Source organism: Triticum aestivum, chromosome 7A, assembly GCF_018294505.1.
Source record: "Triticum aestivum cultivar Chinese Spring chromosome 7A, IWGSC CS RefSeq v2.1, whole genome shotgun sequence".
In the NCBI taxonomy this organism is placed as follows: Eukaryota; Viridiplantae; Streptophyta; class Magnoliopsida; order Poales; family Poaceae; genus Triticum; species Triticum aestivum.
This window is the reverse complement of record NC_057812.1, coordinates 530,396,436-530,412,814: the sequence shown is the minus strand read 5'-3', so window position 1 is coordinate 530,412,814 and position 16,379 is coordinate 530,396,436. Positions and strand designations below refer to the sequence as shown.

The window sequence follows — 16,379 nt, the reverse complement described above, 5'->3', positions numbered from 1 at the left end:
AAAAACCTGAATCGTATTTTCGATCGCATTTTTAAACCATTTATCGGAACGAGGCAAATAATATGGCGTTGGAAAGCTGCTGCAAAACCGCTCCATCCACATGTTGAAAGTTTTCTCTAATTCCCTATGGTTAAATAGTAATTTGGAAAATCGTAGAATTTCGCAAATGGAAAACCCGAGTTTGTATTTTCGATGCCATTTCTAAACGGCCAATCCAATTGAGGCAAATAATATGGCGTTGGAAAGCTTATGAAAATGCGCTACTTTTTCATGGTCAAAGTTTTTTCTAATTTTGAACGTTTTAAAAGTAATTTAGAAAACGATACAAGTTCCACCGAGTTCGTATTTTCGAGCTAATTTTTTGACCGTATGTCCAAATGCAGCGAATGATATGGCCTTGGAAAGCTTGAAGAAATGCGAAACTTTTTTTGTATATATTGTTTCTCCTAATTCATTACGGTTTTATGTCAGTTTTGAAAATGGCTAAAAACGTATTTTTGCCGTAATTTCTACAAACTTTATCGAAATGGGGCAAATAATATACTGCTGAAAAGCTACGGAAAATTCGAAACTTTTTCATGTTGATGGTTTTCTCTGAATCCTAAACGTTTTCAAGTAATTTCGAAAACGGCGAGATCATGCATTCTGCCTTTATCGCGAAACAGATTCTTCAAATATGCACCACGTGAAGAACTTGAACTTCTCAGCGTGTGTGCTTGAACTTCACTCTGTTTTTCACGTGTTTTTTTTGCTCGTAGATCTCCATCCACTGCTCGTAGCTCTCCATCCACTCACCAGAATTGAGCAAGTGATATACCGGTGGAAAGCTGCTGTAAACACGCAACTTTCCCGTGTTGATCGTTATTTCATACTCGCGGTGATTTTAAAAATTTTTAATCTAAAATTCATTCAGTGCATTAGTTGAACTTCCTGATGTTTTCACGTTGAACTTCTGTGATGTATTTTCGTTTGTAATTTTCCCATCCATTCGTTAGTGTTACACAAATGATACTCATTTTGTACAAACCCCTCTCACAATAATTTTTTTAACTTTCTCCGACCGAGGAGTTGAACTTATAACAACAAAACATTTAGTCATTGATTTCTTATTCTTTGTTTAATTCAAAATGCACTCTTTGTAGTACGTGAACTTCTGGCAGATATCAATCGAACTTCTCTCGGTTACGTGAAAATATCTGAATTTTTTATAAATATTTATCTGGATTTCTTATTATATTTTTTATGAATTTCGAAGCGCTCTATTTTTCAAAAGTTGAACTTCTTGTTATTTTATTTTTGAACTTCTTGCTTCCATTCTTTAATAACGAGGAAAATCTGAGTTTTCTATAATCATTGAACTTCTCCATCTTTTTAATATGGACTTCCTAGTTTTATTTTTTCTTAATCTTTTATATGAAATTTTGAAACGCTCTATTTTTAAAAAGTTAAACTTCTTGTTATTTTATTTTTGAAATTCTTGTTTCCATTGTTTAATAAAGAGGAAAATGTGAGTTTTTTATAATCATCGAACTTCTCCATCTTTTTCTTCAGCATGTGGTACTCGTGAACTTATGAATTTCTGAAACACGACTTCGCATGCTATTGAATTTCAAGAAAATTTTCTGCACATATAAAAATTTGAGCACAATAGTACAAGACAAACAGTGCATTTTCTGTATCCATTTTTTGACATGGCAACATGGGTGCAAGGGCTCGTCGGGGTCGTTGTGCACCAAACCAAAACAGATGTACACGCATCAACAATAGAGGTGTTGTTCATTCGTTGAATTGTTTACTATGTTAAGACATAAACACCAATGGGGGAGAAAGAACCAGAGAGGGAGAGTTGGATGCGAGTGCTACGACCGCGTATCAACTACTACTCATTTAGGGGAGCAACTGCACCTCTGCTAGGGCCACACCAATGGCACGGGCAAGGCATGGTTGTGCCCTGCAGTTTAAACTGCGGTCGGGACGCAAGCGATGAAAAACATACACCGGAAGTGAGATTGCATCCCCATGTTGGAATGCACCCCAAAAAATAGCACAAAAATCACACCTTCTTTCTGCACAAACCATTCTCAACTCCACAAAAATCACACACACACACACACCGTTCTGAACTCTAACCTTCTTTCTGCACCTCACGTGACCTTCTCCCCTGCCTGATGGTGACCTTCTTCCTCTCTTTGTTCATGCGGGTAGCGAGCACCAGCGGCACGTAGGTCCCTGGAGACACAAACTTTTTGAACAAAACAGTGAGAAAAAAGCAGTAAAGAACTAAACACATGAACATCAAGCAAGAGGAGCAGCCGGCAATTTTTCTTCTTTCTCGAACTGTCTTTTTTTACTGAGAATCGAAAATGTCAAATGAAGTTGACATGTACTCCTTCTTCTTTCTGAACCATCTTAACTTCAATTTTCACAGAAAAATGATGCCGGCTCACCGCCCGGGATCCTCCGCTGTCGATGAACTCCAAACCCCGGAACCGGGTTACTGTCGTGAACTGCAGCTCGCTATGGGATCGACCTTCCTACCGCTGCGGGGCTGGACTGGGATGGCCTGAAAAGAAATGATCTGCATGGCTGCATGAGCGAACTAGATGAAACAATACTAAACTTTCTCAATGTCTATATACACGTTTGACATGCACACTCATATTCATCTGCTGATGCACATGGAAAAATTGAAAAAAAACTGAATTGCTGGAGCAGATTGAACTGCCTGCCCGCCGCACACAAGCATGAATTCCGGCCACCTAAATTACCAAATTTCGCATTTGGAACTTTCTCTTCCCCAAGGAGACATCTAGAAGCTCGTGGGGCTTGGTCAGGGTTCCATTAAGCTCAACAGAGAAGCTGCGGGAGCCCCCCTAAGTGAAATGTATGTACGCCGTGTTGCTTGCTGTCAGTGCCGCGTCGGCAGTTTGGAAGGAGGATGTGAGGTGGAGGAGGAGGGCAGGGGGGTCTCACTTCTGCTGGCGAGCGAGCGAACAAGGATGGACTGCGCACGCAGACGAGGTTGGACAGCGAGACGGTAGCAGTTGGACAGGGAAGGGGCCGCATCTCATTGACAAATTCGATGGCGGCGCCCTACTGCTACTCAATGCCGACGCCCGTGTGACCCGGGAATCTCCCTAGCCTTCTCCCATGTAGCCGGCGAGTTCCCCTTCCTCCCGTGGGGGCGCGATGGGGTAGCGGTGGTGGTGGGGAGGCGCCAGGCCAGAGATGGTTGGCTGGGGTCGTGGCTGCGCTGGGCAGCCGGGCCGGCGGCGCGTCAGGTGGAGGTGGTGGGATAGTGCTGCGGAGGTGGTCGGGACCCGGGACGGCAGCGTGTCAGGTGGAGAAGGTGGGATGGTGCGGCGGCGCGACCGAGGAGGGAGGCGACGGTGGCGGGGCGATTTGGTGAGGCGTCGGCGGTGGCGGGCCGATCTGGTGAGGGCCGAAGGCGGCGCGGGCCAGTGAGGGAGGCGGCGGTGGAGGAGATGCGGGATCGGGGGAGATTAGGGGAGGAGGTGGTGGGTGGATTTTTTTCCTTGTACCATCCGGATCAGTTTCTTGCGATCTCAGGAACACACTATCGGGCCCTTATAGGGCCGACCGTGATCCGAATAACTATTCTGATCCTTTGATCAGAATAGTGTTACTATATATATATATAGGACAACACTATTCTGATCCTGGGATCAGAATAGTTATTTGGATCATGTCAGATCTATATAGGGCTCGATCGACATGTTCCCGGACTTCCAAACTCGCAGAAAAAGGCCCAACCACGACCGCACCTGTCCTCCACCTTCCCCCGATCCCTAATCTCCTCCCGATCTCCCCTGTCCCAGCCCAATTTCTCATCCATCCCGACAGTCACCGACCCGCCGCTGGCCCGGTTCCAGACCACCACCGCCGCACCATCCCACCACCTCCACACGACGCGCCGCTGACCCCGCCTCCTACCGGCGCCGACGCCCGCGCCTCCTCCTGGCGAGCCGCCGCCTCCCGCCTCCTCCCGGCACGAGGCCTCCCCCCGCCTCCTCTGGCGTGAGGCCTCCTCCCGGTGCGAGGCCAGCCTTCCTCCCTTCGCTGCTGCTCCACATCGGGTCCATCGCCCCTGCAACCCCGGGGGTCACCGGAAACTCCCGCGCGGTGCTGCTATATGGATCTCGTCTCTGTCGCGAGATGGATCTCCTCCTTCCTCCCAGCTGATGTCATTCTCCCACCCTATCGCGCCGGCAGCAACATACCCCGGCCAGATAAGCCGAAGCCCGTGTTGGATCCCGCCTGACTGCCAGTTCCCGCGACCTAGCAAGCCGGTGGATCGGTCAAGCCGTTGCAACCCCTGCAAGAAAGCTTGATGGTGGCTTCCCCTGCTTCTTCATGTGCTTCGTTGGAAGGCCCACGTCCCCGAGCAACGTCACAGTCAGAGAACAACCAGTGCAGCAGTAGGTCATCGGAGAAAGCTCGGGCTGCAACGGCTGGATCCCACCGCCATGGCCACTCATCTCCCGCCGTCGATGAACTGCTTAGGCCTAAGCAGTGACCTGTCTGAGGCCAAAGCACGACCTTCATGCTTGTATCCTCTCCAAGTTACTGCTACCTGCAACGGAGAGGGGGAGGTTGTAGCCAATGTTTGTGTTCTTCCCATTGTTGATCGTTTTTCTAAATTTTTGCTCCGTCCATTCATGTGTTCTCACTGAATTTGTATATTTCTCTGAACTTTAGAGCGAATGTGGCTTAAGGTTCAGAGATGTACAATATTTTTAGTACATTCAGAGTGTTTTTTCCCTATTTTTCATTTCATAGCTTCATAAATCTGAGACCAACCATCAGCTGAAGCTTATAGTTTCATGTATGTACTAAATAAACACATTTTGACCGGTATACTTTGCATTCCTTTGAAATTATTTGAAATGAAAGGAGACATTTGGCTGTATTGCCAGTTCAAGTTGAGTTCTCCCTGCAGATACTTCAATTTTTATTTCCATGTATTGAGTTCTCTTACATATTTCATATGGTGATGCATCTCCCTGGATCATAGCTACACCTTACAAACAAGGAGGCTTTGAAAAAAACTAGGATGTACAAACTTGAGTTAAAGTTCTCAGGCTGGCGTATCAATTTTCTGTCAGTACACCACTTCCCGAACAGCCTCTGTTGCCACTTCTTCACCTCTGTTGTAGCTAGCTTATGGTGCTTCTTTTCAGCAGTTCAAGCTACAAATGGAGCATTCCATGCAGCAACATCGACCCAACGGGCATACGATGGCCGACGACGGCTGGGTCTGGTGTGCATCTCTTCGGCGTGCTGGCCGTGGTGCCGAAAGTGCTGCAATTCAAAGTGGCTGGGCATTAAATTTTAGAGATTGCTTTTTTAGTACATTCAGGGAAGTTGCCTTCTTCCTTTTTGCATTTTGTCTACGCACATACTTAGTTTAGAGTGGTTCTGACCTTGGCTCCTCTCACCTAAACACTTGCACCATTTGTAAAATATACATAAAATGAGTGTCGTAACTAGCATTAAAAAATGAATCTAGAATAAGTAGGAAGACACCACAACCTCATCCACGGGTTCCAGTAGCTCAAGCTTTTAAGAAAATACATTTGACGTGAAGCTTTATTCATACAGTTGTAATAGTTTTTGAAGTAATTTTATCACTTCTGTAGCTTTGCTTTTTTTTTTGAAATGCTTTGTTTTGCATAACAATTGCTTTGGTAGTAGCAAAAAGTAGTTTTCTCTGGTGGCAAGGGGCCATGCAGGCTGTTTTGTTACTTGCAAGGGACCCTGCAAGGACCTATCCAGCCGCTAAACCACAACCGCTTCTAGTCCGGCCGCCATCAACACACACCGCCACGGCCTACTGCTGACACGACCGCGCCTCCCCGGTATCCTCTCTATGAACCATTTTTATATCTAATCGCCACTATGATGTGTTGGACTTGTTACAATTTTGAGGAGCTTGCGACTGAATGTCATGTATATTTTTCTGTTCTTTGAAAGTGCAGAAGTTCAGGTTGTTCCCCGAGCGAACGTGCACCCTCAACTCTGTAGTGCCTGAGAAGCCACATTAAAGCCCAATCGTGTGTGCATTGGTGTCCCTGAATTTGTCATGGAGGTTTTGATTAGTTTGGGTTGGTTTCTGGCATGCAAATTTCACTCACTACACATTCACTCGCAACAATAACTATCTTGTTTCAGATGCAGCGTCAGGCTGTTATGACAACTTGTGTAGTAAGTATATCAGAGTAGCTAGCTTTGTGGATCCTTCTCAGCATTGCCACTCACCTGGATATATTGTCACTATTTTACTAATAAATCAAGACCCTCCTCACTGACAGGTCACTCCCCACTGCTCTGCTCCGTGGGGGATCCTCCTCTGACTGGCTTCCCCCACCACTACTGCAATACCTCCTGACTACCCCTGCATCACCTAGCCGCGGTGGTCTGCTCCTCCTGGATTGCACTCATCAGCAGGTCAAGCACAAAGCTCGTGGCACCTTCTTGTACTAGTGCACGATTTATTTGGATTAAAAATTTTGTTTTTGCGAAGGTTAAGATGTTGTGTTGCAGAAGGTCAAGTGTGTATTGTATATGTGTGTGTGTGTATTTTTTAAAATGCATACCTTCATTGCAAAACAGTATGTTCATTCTTTGATGTGAGGATGGTCCCTCGTGCAAAAGGATTGCAAAAAGGAATTTTTATTTCCTTTATAATGTTGTGTTTTTATTAGAAGAAAAGAAAAAGAGAAGTTCAGTTTCTAATGATCACGTGGTTCAACGTGCAAACCAATTGAAAAACTATACAGGTTCCTACCAAAAATGACCAACATTTATTGTGGAAAAAAATTCACTCTTTTTTTGAACTCCGTGTGAGAACTTTATGCTCTTCCAGATGTGTGCATTCGTCATTGTGTAAATACATGTAGCACACGAAGTGTATGTGTATTGTTGTGTGTAATTTTCTTGAATTTCAATAGAATGCGAAGTTCATATTTTAGAAATTCTTAAAGTTCACGTGTACCACATACTGAATTAATTCATCTATGAACAAAAAACGAACCGCCCAGGCCATAATAAAAAAGCTCAATGTGCTTTTGAAAAAGAAAAATCAAACTGACATTTGAAAATGTGCAGCAGAAGTTCATGTCAAACTAACGGGGCGATTCAACGTTTATTCTTGAAAAAGTGGAGAAAATTGTACATGCTTTGTAGGTCAAAAGTTTGGCTTTAATTTATGTTTTGCGAAGGTCAAAATGTTGTGTTCGAGAAGGTCAAGTGTGTTATCTCAGCAAGTTCAAAAATAAATTTAAACATGCAAGGTAAAACATGCAAGAAAAGAAAAAGAAAGAGAGAAGTTCAATTTGTAAAGATGACACGGTTCAACGTGTAAACCAATGTTGAAAGAAAAGAAAAAGAAAAGGAGAAGTTCAATTTCTAAATATGAAGCGGTTCGACGTGCAAACCAAATGTTGAAAGAAAACAGAAAGAAAGGAGAAGTTCAATATCTAAAGATGACGTGGTTCGACGTGCTAAACAATGTTGAAAGAAAACAAAAAGGAAAGGAGAAGTTCAATTTCTAAAGATGATGTGCTTTGACGTGCAAACCAATGCAAAAACACACACAAAAATGTTGTTTTGGTGTCTTAAAATATTCTTATTCATAAAAAAGAATAAGAAAAAAACCAGGAAGTCCATATTAAAAAATGGAGAAGTTTGATGATTATAGAAAACTCAAATTTCCCTCGTTATGAAACAATGGAAGCAAGAAGTCCAAAAATAAAATAACAAGAAGTTCAACTTTTAAAAATGGAGCGCTTCAAAATTCACAAAAAAGGATTAAGAAATTCAGATTAATATTTATAAAAAACTTAGATATTTTCACGTAACCGAGAGAAGTTCAGGTTGATAAACTAACAGAAGTTCACATTCTACACGGTGTGCAATTTGTATTAAAAAGAATAAAAATGCAAAGACTAAAAGTTTTGTTGTTATAAGTTCAAGTCCTCGGTCGAAGAAAGTTAAAAAAAATATTGTGAGAGAGGTTTGTACAAAAGGAATATCATTTGTGTAACACTGACGAAAATTGATGAGAAAATTACGAATGAAAATACGTCACAGAAGTTCAATGTGAAAACAGCATGAACTTCAACTACTATGCTGAATGAATTTCAGATGAAAAAGCTTTTAAAATCATAACGAGTATGAAAAAACGATCAACACGGGAAAGTTATGTGCTTACAGCAGCTTTCCACTGGTATATCACTTGCTCAATTCCGGTGAGTGGATGGAGAGTTACGAGCACTGGATGGAGACCTACGAGCAAAAAAATCACGTGAAAAACAGAGTGAAGTTCAGGTACACGCGCCAAGAAGTTCAGGTTCTTCACGCGGTGCATTTTTGAAGAATCTGTTTCGCGATAAAGGCAGAACGCATGATCCCGTCGTTTTCAAAATTACTTGAAAACGGCTAGGAATCAGAGAAAACCATCAACATGAAAAAGTTTTGCATTTTCCGTACCTTTTCAGCGGTATATTATTTGCCCCATTTCGATAAAGTTTGTAGAAATTACGGCAAAAATAAGTTTTTCTCCATTTTCCAAACTGACTTAAAACCGTAAATAATTGGGAGAAATAATACATACCAAAAAGTTTCACATTTGTTCAAGCTTTTGAACGCCATATCATATGCTGCATTCGGACGCACGGTTAAAAAATTAGCTTGAAAATACGAACTCGGTAGGACTTGGACCATTTTCTAAATTACTCTTAAACCATTCAAAATTAGAAAAAAACTTTTAAGATGAAAAAGTAGCGCATTTTCATAAGCTTTCCAACGCCATATCATATGCCTCCATTGGATTAGTCGTTTAGAAATGACATCAAAAAAACGAACTCAGCTGTTTGGTTTATAAAATTTTACTTTTTTTCAAATTACTCTTTAACCATAGGGAATTATAGAAAACTTTTAACATGTGGAATGAGAGGTTTTGCAGCAGCTTTCCAACACCATATTATATGCCTCATTCCGATAAACGGTTTAGAAATGCGATCGAAAATACGATTCGCGTTTTTTGTGCGAAGAAAAAACGGTTTTCAAAACTGCTCTTAAACCGCTTATATTTTGCCAAAAATTTAAGTTGGGTCATGATATTGGTGTCCATAGCTTTCCAACGGTATATCGCAAGCCCCATTTTGGCAATGTTGGCGGAAGTTCAACCTAGTTCACAGGGAAGTTCAACGTACTACTAGCGGGGCAGGTCAGGTTGTGATCAAAATATTATTCTGATCCTGTGATCAGAATAGTGTTTATATTTTGAAAGGGAATAGGTATTCTTGGTTTGGTTTAGTCCTTTACGTTTGGTTTACACACGTTAAGCGATTTGGGCCAGTTTCTTGTATGTTGATGGGCCTTTTATGGGCTTTCATAGAGAGGCCGCGAAAAATAATTGGGTCAAAATAAATCAACATTGTGAGAATTGAACACAAGACCTCATGTTTATCTCTTAGATGTAACAACCAAAGACTTATGCACCTTCCATATTTACTAATCCCAACTCACTCTAAATATATGAGTGGCAGTCATCATGTTTATTTATTTATTTTTTGCGAGAAAAGGAGTTGATATTAAAACAGCCAAATTACTGAAAGGTCCACACAGAAAAGGAAATTACAACCAAGCCCCTCTGCAACCCGACTACGCCGGCGCCGTGGACGAGCCGGTGACGTGCCGTTCACCGCTGCTCGCTGACGCCTTGGATCGAAGCAGCTCACGGGCGAAACGGGAAGTCTCCGATCAATGGTCCCTGAGGACCTACACCCATGGCCGTCGTCGTCATCGCACCACTCAACATCGCCTTCCTTCTCCAGATCTTCAACCGCCGGAATCGCCATCCCTCGATCTCCGGCACGGGGGAACCGTGCATGGCCTCTCCACCGAGCAGCGAGCACGAAGAAAGGAGCTGGTCCACCGCGGATCTCCACCGGAACTTCGCCGTCGAAGGGGAGACCAACACCTACAAAAGCCAATCCAGTTGCACCGCCGCCTCCACGACGCCACCGTCTGGCTCCCTAGGCACTCCTACACTATGTAATGCTGCAAATCAGGCCTCCCCCGTCCTCCCACCGCCGGAGCGTCCGGCGGAGGGCAAGGGAGCCGCCGATTCGGCAACGGCGAGGTGGAGAGCCCGGGGTTCGCACAAATCGCCCTTCGTTCCTGTAGATGGGGAAGGGTGAGGTCCAAGGCTCATGTTTAGGGAGAGCTAATTAAGCGAATGAGCTAATAAAGAAAGGATTGCGGGCTTAAATATAATATTTTAAACGAATGTGGCTAATTAAAGAAAGGATTATGGGTAAATCGGTGGAATAACTATTAGAAAGATTATGATCTTAATAAATTCTACATGAAGGATTTGAGGTAAAAAGGTAGGATAATTAAAAGAAAGGATCTATAGGCCTTAATGTGTTGGGGCTACTAAATTAGAGAAGGAAGGATTTGATTCTCGACTAAAACAGGTGAGGACTTCATGGTAATTAATGAAAGGATCATACTTAAATGCTATTAAAAAGGATTGTGTTTAAATGAAATTAGTGGGACACATTATGCCCCGCAAAGAAAATATAAACACGACTAAATTGCGACGTATGATGCATTGCAACATGTTCTTCATAATAAATCCGATGTTGTGGGACATTATGCTTGTGCAAAACATCAATTTTCCTCGTTGCAATGCACGGGCATATGTGCTAGTATATATATATATATATATATATATATATATATATATATATATAGGGTCGCGTTATTCGTCACCCTAGGTGAGGAATAGTTATTCTTCACCCTCCTCTATTTTACCATCAATGCACCGTAATTTTACGTTCCGTAAGTTTTGTCTTATTTCCGACGCAAAAAGGGACCGTAAGAAAATATATAATCGCCGTAAAAAATATTTTATATTATGTAAAATTACAAACATAAAAACATAGTCTAAAATACACATAAACTGTAAATTTTCTTGTCTTATGACCTATATTTCTATTTTCTTATGTCAAATTTTACGTAGTGAATCAATAGGAATGTAAGTATTTGAATTCGAAATGTAATTTAATTATGAAATGATCATAAGATTACCTCGAATGAAAAATAACTTATTCTGCAGCCTGGGTGATGAATACTATATATATATATATATATATATATATATATATATATATATATATATATATATATATATATATACATATATACATATATATGACTCCTCTTCTGTACTCCTGAGAGTATGTACTCTCATCCTCAATATACCTCATATATGCATTAATTATACCTCTTTATTATTCTTAATATAATTCATTAAATATTTTAAGATACCCCAATACGAGTTTTGTTGTAAAAATATCATCTGCGACGTATTTTTTGTAATATACCTTTTTCACCTACGAACACATCAGTATATACGCAAACATTTAAAAATATGTAGACTCGCATGAATTTTTTCATGAAACTCATTTTTGGGTATCTAATAATTACTAATTAAATATATTAAAATTAATAAAGAGGTATAAAAGATTCATCTATGTGGTATATGAAGAACGGGAGTACACAACCATTTTCCTATATATATATATATATATATATATATATATATAGACACACACATATGCACACACACATAAATAATAATACTATTTATCACCCAGGGTGCAGAATAAATTATTCTTCACCCAAGATAATCTTACGATCATTTCGTAATTAAATTACATTTGGAATATAAATAGTTACATTCATATTTATTCACTACGTAAAATTTGGCATAACAAAATAAAAATATAGGTCATAAGACAAGAAAATTTACGGTTTATGTGTATTTTACACTATGTTTTTACGTCTATAATTTTACTTAACATAAAATATTTTTTACGATGATTATATATTTTTTATTACTGTCCCTTATTACGTCGGAAATAAGAAAAAACTTACGGAACCTAAAATTATGATGCATTGATGGTAAAAGAGAGAGGGGGGTGAAGAATAATTATTCCTCACCCAAGGTGATGAATAGTCACTCGCCGAAGCAAACCCTAGCCACTTCACTCCACTCCCCTCTGCGACCTGAGCTCATCTCCGACGGTTTCCGGCCTTCTCCGGCATGGCAGACAGCGAATCGGACTCCGACTAGTCCGGATCCGTCTAATGGGGTGTCACCCCGTGCAGGTTGGTGGAGGAAATGACAGTTCGCATTGGACTCCACCGCTACCAGGAGGACAGCGCCCAGCCGATGGACGGATCTGTCCGGCGTGACTCCATAACGTCGGCTCACCGAGCGCTCGGGTCCTCTGGGGTTGGATCCTCACGGTTCCGGTAGCCGGAACACCTCTCCTTCCCATCAGCGGTCGGGCAGACTATCACTCCCACCGAGAATGGGCGACCTGCCGTGGGAAGGAGAGGATAAGGGCCGTCGAGGCCCGTATCACGGCAAAAATGACGGCGACAGAGGCGGCTGATACGGCGGCGTGGGCGGCCGCAGAGGAGGAAGCCATCCGCACCCGCATTGTGAGGAAATGACATTGAAGGGACATGTGCGCCCTTGCTTGAGAGCAGAATCGTGTGGTCCGTGCCATGGCCGGACCAGGGCCTGCTCTAGGATTTCAGAGGCCCTAGGACAAACTCTATCAATGAGCCGCAAAGAGAAAAAAAAGTTAACGGATAGTGAGTACATGGGTGCATAAAAAAATTTTAAAGCCATAAACACCGATAAACTTTAATTAGCATCAAATATTTTATAAGTATTCTTCTTCTCTCTGTTGTAAGGATTATTCAAATTGCAGACAAAGCCTTCATTTCTGTATGTCTCAAAACGTCTAGTGCGGGTGTGCAGCAGTGCATCCGTGCGTCCTTGCAATTTTTTTCAAGTTTCGTGTGTACTTGCTACAGACTTGGACCTGGCCGTGCCTGTATAGTTGATAGATGGGCCTTTTTTCTCTTCTTACGTAACAGATATGGGCCCCTAGTTCGGCTAGGCCCCAGGTCGTCGCCCCTCTTGCCCTGGGCCAGAGCCGGCCCTGGGCTGGACTGTCACCGAAGGAGGAGAAGGCGGATAGTAACGGTGAGGACAGCTCCGGCGACGAACAAATCCGGCACGATCCGTACGTCTTCGACCGGTACTTCTGCGAGAAGGACGGCAAGGGCGCCGGAAAGGATAAGGGTAGCTATGGATAAATTCCATCATAACCAAACATGTCAAATTTTAGTAGTCCAATGTCATGTCTAGTTAGTAGTAGTCCATTTCCAAAAAATGTCTAGTTAATAGTGATGGAGTAGCAAGACGATGTATGCGCAACGACGTAGTTGCATGGATTTGTATGAGTTTGAGATATGATAATCAGTTTTGCTAAAGCACATCTAGATGTGCCATAAGTATTGCACATCTAAGTCCTATGTCATTGATTATACATTAAGATTCGTGCAGATATTTTTCTTTTTCTTTTTTCTTTTCCTCTTTATGCTTGATTCACTCACTTAGATGTGCAATAACTAGAACACATCTAGATGTGCTCTAGACACACCCATAATATCCAAATATGAATTACATTATTTAAGAGTATCCGGTCAATGCTCGCGGATGCACCGGCGCGTTCGCCGACATTTGAAAGTCGAATTTGAAGTCCGGCTGTAGACGCTCTTATTCGCCGCAGGAAGTGCGGAGCAGAGCTACAAACGGTGGCCGGCGAATCCTGATCGAATAATAGAACACTGGTACAACGCTACTGCTGCATTGCCAGATCATAAAGCTAGCTGGTACCACTAATACGATAAGACTACGGCTAGTGCTAATACTAAATGCTACTACCACGTGTCTCTGTTTATACTCTGGAGGATCGCCGCTACCACAGCATAGCCAATTTCTTGACGTTGATGGGGTACGCTTCCCGCGGCGACTCGGAGCCGAATCCCTTGCGCGCGATCCTGGCGTTCACCACGTCTGTCGGGTGGAGCCCGTCGAAGAAGACGTACTTGGTCCGGTCCCTGCAGATGGGCCCTCCCTTCTTACACAGCACCCCGGATGACGCCAGCTCACTGCAGCAAGCCCGATACGTCTCCCTGATGCCTGGCACAATCAAAGATCAAAATTCAAGCCAAATAAGCTAGAGATCCACATGACCAATATCGTAACCGATCGATACAGGCGTCGATATCGTACCATGTTTCCTTGGGTGGTCCAGCAGGTCCTTGATGATCTTGTAGGAGTCGACGACGGCGAAGCTCGCGCCGGGCATGCGCGGCCCCGTGGCGTCGACGAGCGACCTCAGCTCGCCGTTGAAGAGGAGCGCCGCCCCGTTCACCGGCTCGACGCAGCCCGCGCCGGTGACGTTGAGGGACGCCCTCACCACGGGGGTGCACCCCATGGGCTGGATGGAGAAGATCACAAACTTCCTCGCCCCCAGACCATACAGCCTCTACGCCCACGTAAATGCAAACGTCTCACTCAAAACGGCAAAAAAAGGTACTACTGTACCACGAGAGAAATAAAACCAAATGGTCCACGTTAGGCAGCCTGCTCATTCAATTCATTCACTTGATTCTTCATATACTGCATGTACTAGGAACCGTACTTCTGCAGGCAGTACGCCCCTTCATTACAGTTTGCAATGAATGGGGAAGGAAATGCTCTGTATAGTAAGCACAGCACAGGAGTGTGCATTAACTAACATGCCACTCACCTGAAGATGGGCCGAGAGCTTGGTGATCAGTGAGCGTGTGAAGTCTGACAATTGGGGCCTGGATGTATTTCTGGGCCGGTAGTAGTTGAGCAGGTAGTCGTTGCCGCCTGTCCCGATCACGAATAGGCTCCTGGGCAGGAAGCAATCGTGCAAGAAATCATGGCCCTTCATCTGGCGAGTGCTGGCTGTCGTTGCTCGAAGGTCGGGGAGAGTCACTGCCTCGAAGTTGCTGATTTGCTGGTTCAGGCTCAACACCTTGCCCTAAATATGCAGCAAACACACATCACATAGCCATCTTCCATATAGCTATAAGTGACGCAGCTACAGTTATTGTAGTGTCTCCATTCCACCACTTTTTCACAAAAATGGAAATCTACCATGCTGTCGCTTTCACTGTTTCACATGATAATTCTACACTAAATGTATTTCCTCTATTTCAATTAATAAGTTGCGCGTGAATTTTAAAGTTAACTTTTGAGCATAAATTAGACCGACCAAATATGGATTGTATGTGACAAAAACTATATTATTGATTTTGTATCCGAAAGATGTTTTCAGTGGTATAATCTTTTATTCATAAAATATATGTTATTGATACAATGTATGATAAAAGTTAAACTTTTAGGATGCGTGCACGGCTTGTTAATTGAAACAGAGGGAATAGTGTTGATCAGTTTAAGCTCGAACACGCATGACAGAAGTTAAATTTTTAGGATGCGTAGACGCTTGTTCATTACTACTAAACACAGGGAATAGTTGATTAGTTGAAGCTCGAACACGCAACCATGTAAAGAGCAGCAATACTACTAGCAATGGTACTCACGGTGTCCTGGCCGGTGCGGTCGAGGATTCCAGAGCCGCCGGACGCGAAGTTGACGCCATGCAGCGCGGCGCGGCCCCTGGTGCCCGGGTCGGCGAACGGCGGGATGCGGCCGCCGCGGGGGAGGCGGAGAAGCTCCCCGAGAGCGTCGATGGTGTTGCGGCCGTTGGAGAAGCGGCCGGAGGGGCCGAGCGGGAAGTCGACGCCGTAGGGCAGGTAGTCGGCGCGCACGCCGGTGCTGTTGAGGAAGTTGTTGTTGCCGTTGTCCACCAGCGAGCTCCCGAACACGAACACGGCCTTCGCAATCGGCGCCCTCGCCCGGCCGCCGCCGCCCCTCCCCACAGCTCTGCCGCCGTGGCAGCTCGTCGAACCGCCCGCACCAGCAGCGGCAGCGTCGCACCGTGTTAGCACGATAAATAGGTAGAGCGACGCCACGACCGCGGCGACCTTGGCCATGGCCATTGTCGGTGAAACGAGCTGAGATGAGGCGGGAGTAATAGTAACCAAACAAAATCGAGGTAGCGATAAGGTACTGGAACTGACGGTAACTCGTGAGCTTTACTGCATGACACAGAGGTACCTATGGCGACACAGAGAGGGTTGCTACTTATAGGCACAAGAGGTCAAGAGGGAGGTGCGCAACAGCAACATCTGTCGGGCTGAATGAATGCGGGTAGGTTTGTGCACCTCGAGAGGCAGAGGGATCTGGAGATCTGCATGCAGTTACTGCATGCGCGTGTACAGTACAAACTCTTCTCTGCGGTTTTCGATCAACCCTGAGGGTTATGGGGCACATCACTCCTGAGATCTTACCAGGTGCGTGCATACAAGGAGCGATGTGATATCTC

General features: G+C 43.8%; 1 protein-coding gene across 1 annotated transcript; it reads right to left on the bottom strand.

Annotated features, from left to right (window-relative positions):
• Positions 1 to 13,572: 13,572 nt before the first annotated feature.
• Positions 13,573 to 16,120, bottom strand: LOC123151726 (GDSL esterase/lipase At1g29670). The gene is made up of 4 exons (XM_044571389.1): positions 15,535 to 16,120; positions 14,712 to 14,972; positions 14,192 to 14,447; positions 13,573 to 14,098 (listed from the first exon to the last, which is right to left on the bottom strand). The coding sequence occupies exons 1-4, from the start codon at positions 15,991 to 15,993 to the stop codon at positions 13,875 to 13,877; spliced, it is 1,200 nt and encodes a 399-aa protein (XP_044427324.1). The 5' UTR covers positions 15,994 to 16,120; the 3' UTR covers positions 13,573 to 13,874.
• Between the last annotated feature and the right edge of the window lie 259 nt (positions 16,121 to 16,379).